The following is a 16,478-nucleotide window of genomic DNA, read 5'->3' as shown; positions in this document are numbered from 1 at the left end:
CGCAAAGGCCGTATAAAACGTGATTATAAGCAACACATTTTTTTGGGGATGTTTCAGACATTTCAACTTAAATGACATTAAACCGACTTTTAAAAAATTTGTTGATTCTTGTATAACTTATTAAAAAAGTTGAAAATTGCTTAACTTATTTTGATGGGTTAAAAAACATGTCATAACTTATTGATCATATCATTTTTTTACAGTTATAGTCTGAAAAAACATGAATAAACATCAGTACAACTTACTGAAAAGCATCATCCCTCATATAGTTGCCCAACAAGTGTTTCAACTGATTTACTTAACTCACTAGTTCTGAAAAAAATTAATTAAATTGCTACCATCGTAACTATATTTACATGCGTTTTTTTATTTAATGATTTATAATTAGAAAATGTGTTTTAATATAATTCTTCCAAAAATGTATTTAATGCATATGTATTAATGCATAAATTATGGAGCAGGACACTTTTTTTTTCTTTTTTTTTTTTTACTAAAACCACATAAATCTTTTCAATTAACCAAATTCCATTTTGTAATATTACATATTGCTTGTGTAATCTGATGGCATGAAGGCATCTCGTATCAGTGACACCTTCAAGTGTTGCCTATGGTGGTGCTCAGCACACAAATACTGATAGGCCTGTGTGGCTGGGCCACAGAATTTGTCTTTAACTTGATTATAGTCATGACTGCACACCCACAACTTCCAAAACATTTCATAACAGTGAGTTGTAAAAGCTCCACGTCCAAATCTACTTACAATGCTTTTTAAAACTTAATACAAATAAATCAGATTGACGTTAAAATTCATCTCAACTGACCCATCGTGCCATGGGAAGGCTAAAGCAAAATTGTTTGCTTTAATGACAACATGACAGAATGTATTACTCATATCTCTTCAACACAGTTGATCAGTGTAGTCACAGATTTGGCTGTCCTGTAATTTGTCCGACGGCACAGAGAACAATGTGTTGCCTGCAGATATCCTTGTGCTTTTCCACTCTTCATCTAGGTAAAAAGTCAAATGGTTGCAAGAGCTTTTTCCTCCAGAGAGGGTTGTGCTGTAGTCTGATGTTTTCTTCTGTGACACAGCAGTGTGCTGCTCAGGTGATTCCTACAAAACAGGACATGTGTCTAATCATTATGTGATGCACTTTAGAACATTAACTCCCTGATGCATGCAGAGTGGGGCAAATGCCAAGCATTGTAAAAATATATTTTTTTGATTCTCACATCTTGCAAAGAAGTACGTTTCCAAATATTTAGCTGAAAGGGGTGTGTAGTGTACCTGGTATAGAACAGGTTGCTGAAAACATATGTTTCATAAGTCACTGTGATATTCTCGATATTCTCTCTTCTTCTTTGTAAAACTATGGAATTGTTTAATTTAATAAATACAATTATTAGTGTTGTCAATTTTTTCAGTGATTAATCGCACCTAACATTAAAGTATTTAATGTATCTCTATATTGTAATAATTTCACATTTATCTCCAAATGAATGTACAAACATAAAGAAGACAGTATATTTTAAATATTTGTTAAATTACATCTTTTTAATGTATGAAGGCCAGTCTCCCCGATACCAGTACTGGTACTGATGCAATTTTAGCCATTAATTATAGCCATTCAACATTACGGTATGATTGAAAGCTGTCGATTTTAACATTTATTAGGCTTTAAAAAAATATAACACCTTTTAATTTAAGTGAACTTAAAACTATCTTTTCATAAACCCATTATAATAAATGTCATATTTAGCTGTGCTTTTAATATAATCAGAGCTCAACACTAAGGATTTTTTCTATTGGCCCCAGTCAGACCGGTTCAGATTTTTACAGCCCTGCCAAAATGCACAAAAAAACTTTTTGTTTTCATTGTTTTTGACCCATGTAACCTTAGGTGGGTCTAACAGGTTGGAAATATGCAGAAATTTAATTAAAGTTATCAAACATTTCATAGTCTTCACTCCATAAATTATAAATTAAAAATAGATTAATCCTTTTTAAAGCTACAAACATTATTGAGTCAAGAGAAGTGTGTTTTTCTCTTTTTCTTTTGTTCTTTGATTAACATTGACAGACAGCAGCAGGTTTATTAGGCTGCTGTCACTTTAAGACCTGCCGCACATGACGCGTTTCTGACACGCATCCCATTTTCTCACAACTCTTTACGTTCATTTAAGACTTTATTCAACTCATTTAAGACTGTGCTTACAAGAATACTCGGCCATAATTTTGGCCGTTGTGCTATACTCATGCTATTATGACGCATGTCATTATCGCATTCGTTATCTTTTGTGTCTTGAAGCCCTTGAATGGTTTAAAAGCATTTGCGATATGAGCCTGATACAATGTAACACAAGCCCAAGGATGACAGAAAAAATGGATGCTGCGTTAATTGCATTAAATATTTTTAATATGTGAAACGGAAACAAAAAGGGGAAAAAAAGAAGAAAAAAAAATCACAAAATTAATGCTATAATTTTGACAACCCTAAAAATTATATATTTAATGTCTATATGTAAGAATCCTTTTTATGTATTAATAATTTTTGTATTGCCAATGTGTGAACAGCTTGTAACAGAACTTCTCAGACTTTCTAGGTTGTCTATGAAAGCCTGTAGACTGATTTTTATGTGAAGGACTCGTGGTGTTTTTTGCAGGGAAAAATCAAAAGCATGTGACTGTTACGCACACTCCTGAGAACCTCTCTTCCGGAAATGAATGCTTACACTATAGATAAATATACTGTATATATACATAGATTCCTCATTAGCAGCTCTTTCTACGGGCCGCTATACGCAAGCCATTCGGGCATATTGGAGCGGTCAAAGCCGGTCAATGGGTCTCTTTCATGAAACACGAGCAGAACGGATTTTTGTGTAAATCGTGTGTAAAGTGGTTCTGGCGTAAATTTTCGGATTCATTAAAATGTTCGTATTTTCCAAATGTTAGTTGGTACGAAAGAAATCTACACCTGCTCCCAGCCACACGTAAATAGTGCGTTTAACATCCGAACGTTTTGCTCATTAATAAGGCTGCATTTTAATTCACCTTAATCGGGTACATATTGGGTACAGCATTTTGAAAAAATATTATAGTAATTACATACGGTTGTTCTTTTTACTTTTATTATGAGATATGTAGATATGCTCGATGATGATGGTGGTCCTCCTCCAGTTTGAATAAGATTTTTTCGAAGTGAACTAATTCGTTTTTTGCAGTCAAGCTTCATGTCGAACCATTTTCTTTTCACTTCTGGGACTGTTCGATTAACAGATGAAACTCCATTAACTGGATCTGTAATATGCTGCCAAGCTTCCTTTTTTTTAGGACCTGATACGCCACTATGTAGCTTGAAAATAAAATGTGGCGTTTTGAATGAACTTCTGATAATAAAACTTCAATTTCTGCATCTGAGAAATTTCTCTTTTTCATTCGCTTTTGAGAAGACATGTTGAAATCCTTCGTTTGGTGTCATAATATGATGCCCATATATAGTTGTCAGTCTGATTTAATGGGCGGGATTTATGGTAATTGAGAAAGAGCGTGCACGCGCGTCCCATTTACGACCGATTGGAATTCATTAACACACACACACACACATTTCACTCTCACATCTGACGTTTACGAAGTATTTGTGAATCATGAGAAGAGTTTTCAGGGAAGGTCTCTTTACGCGCAAATCACTCACATATTTACTCGAATGTTTCATGAATGAGACCCAATGAACACTCGAGAGCAAGTTGACTGTGCGTCTGCAACCATAGTTATACGCATGTATGAATATCTATATCTACAATAGACATCCGCAGGTGAAAGACAAGCAAAGGCCTTAGCTAACATAACATAAAAAATTTTGCACAAGTTAATACATATAAATACACAAAACAAAAAGCATTTTGACCTGTGAAAGATTATCCCATCAGGAATTTAAATCTTGGCGTTTTTTACAAAAAGAGGATGCGCAATGCAGTGGCATCTTGAAAAACTTGAAAGTTTTGTGCCGACAGCATCTGAAACGTTGGCGGACACATGTGACAAATGTGGAATCTGTGTATACAAATCTATGGCTTACACAATGTTCAGAAAAATGCAGAAAGAGAAAAGAACTCTGAAAGTATATCAGGGACTGAATTACATTCAGTTTCTTGTACGTTACTTGTGTACCAGTGCGAGCACGATTACGAGCAATCAGTTTCAGCTGCAGTTCACTTAACGGCCACCGGTGTCGCTAATAACAAGGGTTTCTGAATTCTACATATAGGTTTAAGATTTAATATTTACAATAAAACATATATTAAATGATTTAATAATTATAATTGTATTAATTAAAATAAATTGTCTTACAATGGCAAATAATAAAAGTGATGCCTTAATGATGTCACTAATTAACTTAATTTGAAAACAAGTAGCATGAGATGCATTTGTGTGTGTGTGTGTGTGTGTGTGTACTCACTTCATGGCAAGTTCCTTAGAGATCTGTTCCAGTGATCGGCCTTTCGTCTCTGGCACGAATACAATCACAAAGACCACCAACACAAAGCTCATAGCAGCATAGGAGAAGATCACGGTGGGCAGACCGATCCTCTCTACAACCACAACACATTACACTCTGAAAAACACTCCTTTCTGCTACAAAAACTTTTTTTTGTTTATTGTTCTGTGGAAAAGTTTGTGTTTCTCGTGTTTTCATTCCATCTCTGCAGGAACATCCCCACAGGTGGCAAATGAATGTTTGGCAGACTGCCTCAAAAACACACAATCCTAACTCAGTTCGTACTTAGCGATCAGTTTCTGAGAACTAATACAGCCCAGTCAATGAGTATGATAGTAACAGTATTTCATACAAATTAGTCTACAGTCTGATGATATATGGAGTTTCTTTCTTCTGTTGAACACAAAAGAAGATAATTTAAAGAATGTCGGTAACCAGACAGTTAGCCATTGACTTCCATAGTATTTTTTTTCCCTACTATGCAACTCATAGGTCTGGAACAAATTGAGGGTGAGTAAATGATGACAAAATGTTCATGTTGGGGTGAACTATCCTTTTAACTTAGTGATACTATGTAAGAAAAAGTGTGATATTATCAAGGCATTTGCTAAATTAACCTATCTTATATTATATTATATTATACCTATAATCTATATTATATTAACCTAAATGAATCTATCTATCTATCTATCTATCTATCTATCTATCTATCTATCTATCTATAGCAATGCTTGAAGGCTATGGGAACAACATGATGGGTTAAATTCTAACATTAATAATTGATCAACTGTTTTTCCAGAATAGTAACTCGAATCAAAACAACACTTTTTACCTGGTCACAGTAGTTAATGATCTATGGCTAAATGAACTCTAAATGAACTTGTGCTTGTGTGTTTGTTACCTGTCATGGTAAGGAAGGTCATTGAAATGAGTAAATTTGTGGCCCAGTTAAAAGCAGAGATGACGGACACAGCCTTTCCACGGATGCCAGTCGGGAAGATCGCACTCAAAACCACATGAACCACTGGAGAAAGATGATTACACAGGCAGAAATAAGTTTGGTTAAAAAGTAAGAGAATGAAAGAACAGCTTATTAAAATTTTAAATGTGCAACATAAGCTTTTCACAGAAATGCATTATTAAAAGACTAATTAAAACCTAATAATAATCTTTTACTCAATCTCCTGTTTTTCCAAACCTGTATGATTTCCTTTCTTCTATAGAACACAAAAGGAACAGTTTTGAAGAATATCCCAACTCTTTTCAATATATTGTAATGGAAGTGAATTGTGGCTGAAGCTCCATTACAGAATCCCTCTTTTAATGAATCGGTTTGAATGATTCGTTCACAAATTGAGCTGATCCAGTTCTCAAGTTCAGCTCACTGATTCAATGATCCAGTCACAGCAGTTATGAGATGAGAGTAGTAGCGATGTCCAATTCATGAATGAATCCATTCTATTGAGGTTTTTCTATTGAACTTTTCAATAAATCAGTCTGAATGATTTGTTTAAAAAAAATCGGGTTTGATATGATTCTTGAGTTTCAACTCAATGATTCAATAATCCTATCACAACAGTTAAGAGATGAGAGTAATAGGGTTGTCCAATTCATGAACAAATCACTCTCTTGAGGTTGAACTTTTTTAATGAATTGGTCTGAATGATTCATTCACAAATCTGACTTTTCCCTTTTGCAATCCACAGAAGAAAATCAGTCATTATGGTTTGGAATGACATGAGGATGATTAAATGATAAAAAAATAATAAAAAAAATTTGGGTGAATTATACCTTTAAAGGGATAGTTCACCCAAAAATTTAAATTAGCTCATGATTTACTCACCCTGAAGCCATCCTAGGTGTATATGACATTCTTCTTTTAGACGAATACAGTCGGAGTCGGAGTTATATATATAAAAAAAAAAAGTTATATTTGAGGCCCCGGACCCCATACTCCCAGAGCACCCTCCACAGGACGCCGCGAGGGACACAGTCGAATGCCTTCTCCAAATCCACAAAGTACATGTGGATTGGTTGGGCAAACTCCCATGAACCCTCCAGCACCCTGTAGAGGGTATAGAGCTGGTCCAGTATTCCACGACCGGGACGAAAATCGCACTGTTCCTCCTGAATTCGAGGTTCTACTATCGGCCGTTTTCTCCTCTCCAGTACCCTGGCATAGACTTTCCCGGGGAGGCTGAGAAGTGTGATCCCCCTGTAGTTGGAGCACACCCTCCGGTCCCCCTTCTTGAAAAGAGGGACCACCACTCCGTTCTGCCAGCCCAAAGGTACTGTCCCCGACCGCCACGCGATGTTGCAGTGGCGTGTCAGCCAAGACAGCCCCACAACATCCAGAGACTTGAGGTACTCAGGGCAGATCTCATCCACGCCCGGTGCCTTGCCACCAAGGAGTTTCTTGACTAACTCAGTGACTTCAGCTTGGGTGATGGACGAGTCCACCTCTGAGCCCTCAGCCTCTGCTTCCTCAATGGAAGACGTGTTGGTGGGATTGAGGAGATACTCAAAGTATTCCTTCCACCGTCCGACGACATCCCCAGTTGAGGTCAACAGCTGCCCACCTCCACTGTAAACAGCGTTGGTAGGGCACTGGATTTTAGATTTGCAGTTGAGTTTTTCTTTCTCAAATATTACAAGCACACAAACACACTTTTTATTTTATTACACACATACAAACCACACTCAGACATCCATACCAACACACCCACACAATCCCACACCCACGTGATCATAATTTATCCAATTGGCTCTATAATATGCCGAAGCAGAAAACAGGAATTAAGCGAGTATTTGCTTTATAGGCCAAACCTGAAAAAAATGGCACCATCTGATAATTTTTTTTTGTAAAAATAACAATTTTGAAGCCTTGCCAATAGAATGAAAGCCTCTTAAACAAGATTGCATCATTTTATAGTTAAACGGCCCTGGGATTAAAAAATGCGGTTTCAATGGGGACATTTTTGAGAGGAAGTATTTTGTGAACTTAGTGCAAAATAGATTTTTTAAAGGAAATGGCGGTGAAATAGTAAAATTCCAATAAAAATACACACCTGTGGCAAATTTTATGCAGTTAGAATTAACACAGGCAAAGTGATCAAAAAAACTAAACTGAAAAGGACAAAAATATCCATAAGGATGCACAGGGGTTAATAGGCCTTCTGAAGAGAAGCCATGCATTTGTGTAAGGAAAATACCCATATTTAAAACTTTATAAACTATAATGACTAGCTTAAGGCAGACGGCTGTACGCATCGATTTACGGTGGAAGACTAACCCCTGACCCAACGCACTGTGTAATGACGAACGCGGAAGCTCAGAGGAAAGAGCAAAACAAAACACCGGTCGCGAATTAGCCATTTTGAAGAGAAATGTCAATGGATTTCTATATAATAGAAGAGGCGCTTCAGTTTGTTGCACAGCCTTATTTGTTTAAACTACGAGAGGCGACTAAGCTTATGATACTCCTACATCCTACAACCTATGTCATACATGCATGCATGCATGGGTTAATCTTGTGGCGCAATTCGACTTGCATAGTATGCGTACGGTCGTCTGCCGGAAGCTAGTTATTTTAGATCATAAAGCTATAAATATGTATACGTAATAGTATATGTAATAGGTATAGTATTTTTATCATGGATGGATGCACTTTTTTGGGCTTCAGATTTTATAATATAACATTCGTCTGAAAGAGGAATGCCATATACACCTAGGATGGCTTCAGGGTGACTACATCATGTGCTAATCTTTTGGGTGAACTAACCCTTTAACAGGAATGTCACTTAACAGGAATGGTCACTTACTTGGTCCCAAGCTGATGGAGAATCCAGCTACATACACCAGCAGGCTGACCAGCGAGATCCATTTTAGAGAGGGCGACACCTCATTAACATGAAGAGATTGAAGAGCAATTTTTGAAGAACCCTCAGCAGGTTCCATCAGTGCTGTTCTGTGATCATAAGTGTAGTTTAAAATCCAATGGCCCTTAGTGTCATTAATGCTAGTGTGGAAAGGATCTGATTTGTGCTTGGTTTGAAGTTCATAATTAGAAGGCTGGTATAAGCCCAGTGGAGTGTTTGTCTGGATATCAGTCTCATCTCCCATCCCAAGTACCGTGAGGTTTGCTTTATTTATGGGGCCTTTGCATAGACTGGAAACATGTGTGCGGCTCTGCATAGTAACGGCCCCCAGGGTTGCCGTTGACAATGTCATAATGACGGCTCCAACACACAGAAGGGCTTTAGGCCCCACTCTGTCCACTAGAAAGACTGCAGGAATGGTCCCGCCCACTTTAACCACACCAAACCCTGTGGACGCAAGAGTCGCTGCCTCGTTCCCATGGAAGCCCACACTGCTGAGAACAGTTGACGCGTATGCCAAAATGTTGGGCTGTCCCGTAGCCTGCTGCAAGAAAACCAACGCAGCGCCAACAAGTAGTCTCTGAAGCATGTTGTCACAGGAACGGAAGAGGTCCAGGAAGCCGTGCTGGCGCTCCGCCCCCAGTGCCATGAGAATCGCCTGAAGTTCGTCCTCCACCGCCTCTACCCCTTCGATGCCAGCACGGAGACGGAGGAGAGTGGCGTGAGCCTCTTTCTCACGATGTTGGGCGAGCAAAAAGCGCGGACTCTGGGGCAACAGCGGCATGATGCTGGCTTGCAGCAAAGCAGGGAGCAGTACGCCAGCGAACGTAAACCTCCATCCATTTGGGACACCTGCGAATGCCCAACTCAGTCCAAAACCCAACAGCATCCCTAAAACTACCATTAACTCATATACACACACGCACCGTCCACGCCAGGTGGCCGGTGCCACTTCCGCCGCATATAGGCAAGACGCTGTGCCTGACAGCGCTACCGCCATACCGACCAACATCCGCCCGACAACTAGCGCCCAAAACGACACCACACACACACTCAAAAGCGTGCCCAGCACACACAGCAGAGCTGTGAGGATGATAGAGAACCGGCGTCCGTAACGGTCCAGGATGGTGCCGCCACCCAGAGAGAGGAGGAAAGCTCCAAACAGAAGAGACCCAACGACTTGCTCTTGCTCCGGGCAGGAGAGAGTCAAAGCATCCCTGAGTTGAAGCAAAGCTCCTGATATCAGACTCATCTCATAACCCATCATCAACCCACTCAGGCAGGCCACAGACACAGAACACAACACCAGCGCTGCACCATTACCTACAGAGAGACAGAGAGAGGAGGACATTTAAAAAAAGATTGCACTGAAAAGTACAATAAACACATGCAAGCATCATAAGACAAGCATTTAAACACATTAATATGACTCTCAAATTACTACATAGATTCAACAGTGCCAGTATACAATCAAAATAACCCATTAATATGGAATGTTACAGTACAGGCTACAGGTCAAAAGTTTGGACACATTTCTATTTTTAATGTTTTTGAAAGAGGTTTCTTCTGCTCATCAAGCCTGCATTTATTTGATCAAAAATACAGATTTTTTTTTTTAAATATTGTGATATATTATTACAATTTAAAATAATTGGTTTTCAATTTATTATACTTTAAATTATCATTTATTTCTGTGATGCAAAGCTGAATTTTCAGGATCATTACTCCAGTCTTCAGTGTCACATGTGACATCCAGTCTATCACATGATTCCCTTAGAAATCATTCTAATATTCTGATTTATTATGAGTGTTGGAAACAGTTCTGCTGCCTAATAAATTTGATGAATAAAAGGTTAAAAAGAACTGCATTTATTCAAAATTAATAATAAATAAAATATAATAATAATAAATTAATAATTAATAATAATAAAATTCTAATAATATAAATCTTCTTGAATCTTTACTATCACTTTTTATCAATTTAACATATCCTTGCTGAATAAAAGTATTGATTTATTTCAAAAAAAAAGAAAGAAAAAAAATTACTGACCAGTAGTGTATATTGTTGTTACAAAAGATTTCTATTTTTAAAACATTTGCTTCTTTTTTTCTTCTTTTTTTTCTTTTTTGTATTCATCAAAGTATCCTAAAAATGTATCACAGGTTATGCAAAAATATTAAGCAGCTGAACTGTTTCCAACTTTGATAATGAATCATCATATTAGAATGATTTCTAAAGGATCATGTGATAGACTGGAGTAATGATCCTGAAAATTCAGCTATGCATCACAGAAATAAATGATAATTTAAAGTATAATAAATTGAAAACCAATTATTTTTAATTGTAATAATATATCACAATATTTTTAAAAATCTGTATTTTTTTATCAAATAAATGCAGGCTTGATGAGCAGAAGAAACCTCTTTCAAAAACATTAAAAATAGTAATGCTTCCAAACTTTTGGCCTGTACTGTATGTCACAAAAATCATCATCACAGAATCACTTGACTGATTTCGTTTACTGCAATCCCTATACTCAAACACATTCTCCCATGGCTTTCCTTTATGAGGCTTGTTTCATAATGTCCTACAAACAGTTATACAGTAAGCACTAGCAAGCGTATGAATTGCATCATTGCAGACTCTATAATCATTCTGGATAAATGCACACTAATCACCTATAATTAGCTACAATATAACTGACTATCAAACTATAATTATTTGACTATATATGACTGATTTATTACAACATCACAGCTGTTGCAAGATATGTACAGTGACAATGGGGTTCCATTAGTTATGATTTGGATTACATAACTGTTGCACAACCAAGTCAACATGTTCTAGGTGCATCTTATCATTTACAAACAAATTATGAAGCTTACATGTGAAAGATTTCTAATTCTAACAAGATTACCAAATTAATCAGTAATATCAAAAGAACAGGAAATTAGAAAATGTCAAAGATGGATGGCTAGCATCCTGCTTATTTTTCCATGTGCCAGATCTGTTTTAGTAAAGTTTGACTGCCCTGTGACTTTGACATCAAAAACTAAAAACATTGGACTTCTTCTGTTAACTGTTATAAGGAATACTTACCTGATTTTGCAGGTGGGCTTTTCTCTAGATGTATGTGTGTATCTGGACTCTGTAGAAATGTTTTGCTCTGGGGGTCAGAAGTCATTCTTATGGACTCTTCAGATGCTTCCATGTTCTTAAAGGGTTGTGGGGCAACTACAGTAGACAGTAAAAAAAATATTATTTACCAATAGGTTCATAATAAATAGTTTTCATATTAACAATGAAAAAGAATACTGAGGAAACTAATTTAGACCTCTACCATGACACATTCACAACACTGGAGGTATTAATTTGGGATTGGACCGATAGAAACATTTCAAACATAGTCTGTCTCTTAGTAAAACGAGCTGCACTTAAATATAATCAGCATGCAAATAACCACTGAACTCCTTAAACACAAATTAGTTATCTAGTTCATGGAAGCTAATACTGACAAACAAAGCCACCAATGGGAGCAGCACAACATGCATCAATAACTTATTTACTGCTCATTTGTTACAGCATGTCCCAAACAGGAATGTACAGCCATTGACCATCTTGGATTTCTCAATGCCATTGCCATTGCTCTAGGCACAGATCAACAAGTAAAAGCTCAATATCATTCAAACAGAGCGTTCGCGTTTTAACGCGTCCGTTACCTCTTCAACATCAAAAATGGGGACTGCTGTCTAGGAAATCATTGCAGCTCTTCGGCTCTCTCCTCCTGGGTGGCAGGCAGTAACTTCTCTGTCCTTCTGTCTCGATACCGATACACGTTTCTTGTTTTGGAAGCAGCAGTGACTTAAACTCCGCCTACATTAACCAATGCAAAACAGCGAGACTGAAAGTGTCAAGTAAGCACTAAGCACGCAGACGGGGTTGGTGAACTAAGCAGCTCTGACTGGGCTGTGTTAATAAAGGATCCATTACACTATGACATTCATTTTTTTACATAATGGTTTGGACTTAACGATGTGGTGGTGACCCACACACATTACGAACGCATGTTGTCAGCAGCTGTTGCGGTTCCCGATTTTTTAAGGAGTCGGAGTTCAGTTCCTTTAGATTGAATCTTTTCCATGAATCAATGAACCGGATCGTAAAAAACTGAAATTCTCCATTCTAAAAGCAGCTGCTCTGTTTGTATAGAGGGGATACCAGTGTAACTATTATATTTCTGCTGTTCCATAAACGCCACTTAAAGTGAATTCATTCAGTCCACAAAAAAATGTCACCCATATTTTTGACTCATCCTTTCTCTTAAAAAATGTTTTAAAGGCTGAAATGCATCGCACGGTTTATTTATTCATTTATTCATTCATTTGTCAAAACTGTATTTGAACTATAAATATGAGGCGAGCTATTTAGTTTTTACCGTAATTTTACGGTTTAGGGTGTTTTTTAAAACAGTTTCAGGGCAACTGTCACAAAAAAGTGAAGTTAAAATCAATATCACCTTTAACGTGATATTGTCCTACCTCGCCCACGTGGTATTCATTTTATTTGCCAGGTCCTAAATAACCTTAAATTTGATTTTAAAATCCCTGCAGAATCAGATACCGATCGAGACTTAGAACATTTGCTGAACCTGGAATTGGCGTAAGCCTAATCCCAGCAAAGTGAGCAAAACATAACGCTCCCATATGGTTTCTGTTTGGTTATTTTGGGAACCACACAAGAGCGTTCTCTGTATTTTTTTTTATTTTTTTTTTTACAATAAATAATTACCAAAACGTTCTGGCCTGGGACTGGTCATCCACTGTCATGGCGGAGCAACAGTTTGAAGAGAATATTGCAAGTTAGTTCACGAGTTCACACTTACATACAATTAGAAGGAGTATTTGCTCTTATCATTGCTGAGTGCTCTCCACTGGTGTTAATTATCTGAATGTGCTCCTCCCGAACTTTGTTAATAAAACATCATTTAAAGTCATATTCTTCCTAAAAACAAAAACAAACGGTTTTTTATTACCGCCAAACCAACGTATAATGGCGTGCGTCAATGTTTAGCAGAATAGCAGACATGTAATAAAATACGTATGGTTATGATGACTCCATTGTAGGACATTTTTATCAACACGCATACAAAGCTGTCATGGACCAGTTTCTTACGTAATCGTCGCATTGGTTTCTTGAACCAGTTTTTTGAGTGGGACTTCTCTAACTGTGCGTATTTGAATAAGAAAGCTGACTGCATTTAAATCCTCAGTTGATTGATGTGAACAAGAGCTGACGTGTAAACATTTCCGTTGTGGCTTCACAGCTCTGAGGTGTCGTCGAGTTCACAACCTGTATAACGTTACCGCCTCAAGTTATTTTATGTTGCTCATTTTAAACTAGTTTTTTCTGCTTTTTAATTCTTACCCAATTTATATCGTAATGCGTGTTACATCAGGGACCAGTTGCATAAACATAGCCATTACCGGTATGTCTTTAGAACTAACGTTAGTAGGCCTAGGCTTAACAACTAGTTAGAGGTAGGCTAATCAGTCTTACTTTTCAAATTCATGATCAAATTAGACCAATCTACGTTTTTATGACTTGAAACAGTTGAACAGTCTTAAATAAAAAAAAATTGATGACTAACTTATAGCCTATAAGACTAGTCTTAGCAGTTTATGCAACTGGCCCCACGCTAAGACTAGTCTTACAACATCAAAACATTTTCTTTATGTTCATAACTGTTTCAAGTCCGTTATATAAAAACGTAGATTGGTCTAATTTGATACTACAAAGTAAGATTGATTGACCCTTGACTCAAGGCTAGTTGGTCATACATAGTGCTTAGGACACAGTCTTAACATAATGGCTATATTTATGCAACCGGCCCACCTCGGCCTAAGGAATATAAAACACTTGATAACAGAATACCCTTCATGATAATTTATTTAGCCTAGATGCAAATGCTATTCTAACGAATAATTTACACTAGCTACTACATATTAGAATATAAATCTACCATGAAATGGATATTCAGAAGGCTAGTGAATTAATCATCAAGTGGCCAAATTTACTTAAATTCACGTATAATTAACAGTTTATATAATCTCATTACATAATAAATAGGTTATAATAATATCTAAACATATTATCCACATAATGTAGGCCTATGTATGAATAAATACATTATGTTTAATCTGATTGAAAGTTAGTTTGTGGTTTGGAATCAATGCAGCTGACATGTAATATGTCGGTCTGCTGTCACAGATAAACTGAGTTCGAGTCATCAGACACTTTATGTAATTTGCTGTGGTGTGTGAGTTGCTGAGTAGCAGCTATTTAGACGTACATATAGACATTATATACAGCAGTGCTAATGAGTTCACAAGCCATGTTTTCAAGAATAATAGCACCACCCCAGGATAGGCATGTTGTATTTTTTTTTTCTTTTTTTTTTTTCTTTATGTCCAGAACAGCTTATCTTGATGATATAGTGCCATCTACTGGCCAGAGAACTGCAATTACATGAAAGAGTGACAAGTTCAACGGCACACAAACATGACTCAGTTTGACTAATGTTTTTTTTCTTAAATTAAATGCAGGTGAAAATCTTTACAAACCATTACAATCATTGTCAATAAAAAACAAAAAAATACAAACTTCCCTACATGCTGGAAACCCAAAGCAAATGCAAATCCATTGATGGAACACAAATCTGAAAGTAAACAGAAATAAAAAGTTTATACAAAATTTGGTGCATAGAATAACTTTATTATGTGTATATTTGCATGTATGTATCATATCAATCTTCAGATCATGCTTTAAAAAACAAATGTGGTCACTTTTTTAAAAGCAACATTGGGGGGCGCTAGCAGACAAGAGATCTCAGATTGTAAATCTATCTATCTATCTATCTATCTATCTATCTATCTATCTATCTATCTATCTATCTATCTATCTATCTATCTATCTATCTATCTATCTATCTATCTATCTATCTATCTATCTAATCATCTACACTGTATTTACAAAAGATTGGGAAACCTGCCTGTTGCATAAACCAAGTTAGACATCATTTTCATAAAGTTTACAGAGTTTTCTTTAATACTGTTCATAACTTTTTGAAATCAGTTAAATAAAAATGTAGACTGGCCTAATTTGATATGGAAAATTGATAATGACTGCCCCTTGACTAACTGCTAGTGGGTCAAACTAGATCTTACGACATTGTCTTAACATAATGTTTATGCAACTGACCCCTGACCATCACACCAACAGGGACTTTAATGACATTGCATTCTAAATACATATTCATTAATATGGAGTTGGTCTTTATGGACATTGCTTTGTGGACTGGGGTGCAGTCCTGGTAGAAAAGGGTCTTCACCAAGTCTTCCAAAATGTCTTGGTATGCTGAAGCATTAAAAATTCCTTTCACCGGAAGTACGGGTCCTATCCTAACTCCTGAAAACAGCCTCATACTATTACCCTCCTCCACACCATGCACAATGCAATAAGACGTAACGTTCTCCTTGCATCCGCCAAACCCAGACTCGCCCACCAGACCGCCAAACAGAGAAGCATGATTCGTCACTCCACAGAACATGTTTCCACTGCTCCAGAGTCCAGTGACTGTGTGCTTTACACCAGTCCATCCGACGCTTGGCATTGTACTTTACACTGTGAGGTTTGCATGAAGCTGCTGAGCCATGGAAACCCATTTCATGAAGCTCCCGCCACACAGTTTTTGTGCTGATATTAATGCCAGTGGAAGTTTGGAATCAGCAGAGCATTGGCGACTTTTACGCACCATGCACCTCAGCACTCGGTGACCCCGCTCTGTGACTTTACGTGCTTTTCCACTTTGTGTCTGAGTTGGCGTTGTTCCTAAACGCTTCCACTTTCCTATAATACCACTTAAAGTTGCCCATGGAATATCTAGCAGGGATGAAATTTCACAAATTGACTTATTGCAAATTCATGCTCTTCAGAACGACCCATTTAATCATTTTAGTACAATGCAAAGTTTCTATTGTGAGATTTTATTATACCACATATTTGCATGTTATTGATAAGTGTTATATTTAGTAACCTTTCATT

The 16,478-nt window shown here is 37.0% G+C and overlaps 1 protein-coding gene across 1 annotated transcript; it reads right to left on the bottom strand.

Moving 5' to 3' along the window:
* Positions 1 to 466: 466 nt before the first annotated feature.
* On the bottom strand, positions 467 to 12,257 carry slc2a12 (solute carrier family 2 member 12). The gene is made up of 6 exons (XM_082144601.1): positions 12,098 to 12,257; positions 11,478 to 11,612; positions 8,321 to 9,700; positions 5,401 to 5,523; positions 4,461 to 4,593; positions 467 to 1,114 (listed from the first exon to the last, which is right to left on the bottom strand). Exons 2-6 carry the CDS (start codon positions 11,587 to 11,589, stop codon positions 1,021 to 1,023), a joined length of 1,842 nt encoding a protein of 613 aa, XP_082000727.1. The 5' UTR covers positions 11,590 to 11,612; positions 12,098 to 12,257; the 3' UTR covers positions 467 to 1,020.
* Between the last annotated feature and the right edge of the window lie 4,221 nt (positions 12,258 to 16,478).

This window comes from Leuciscus leuciscus (assembly GCF_965113295.1).
Source record: "Leuciscus leuciscus genome assembly, chromosome: 18".
NCBI lineage: Eukaryota > Metazoa > Chordata > Actinopteri > Cypriniformes > Leuciscidae > Leuciscus > Leuciscus leuciscus.
Note: the sequence above shows the minus strand (reverse complement) of the source record. Positions and strands in the feature narration are given on the sequence as shown.

What these genes read in the sequence shown, in the direction of transcription:
- slc2a12 (XM_082144601.1), bottom strand. Translation starts at nt 11,589, where the DNA reads ATGGAAGCATCTGAAGAGTCCATAAGAATGACTTCTGACCCCCAGAGC. An exon ending in AAGCCCACCTGCAAAATCAG is followed by an intron (nt 9,701 to 11,477) that starts GTAAGTATTCCT and finishes GTCTCTCTGTAG; the next exon opens with GTAATGGTGCAGCGCTGGTG. An exon ending in TCTAAGGAACTTGCCATGAA is followed by an intron (nt 1,115 to 4,460) that starts GTGAGTACACAC and finishes CCTGTTTTGTAG; the next exon opens with GAATCACCTGAGCAGCACAC.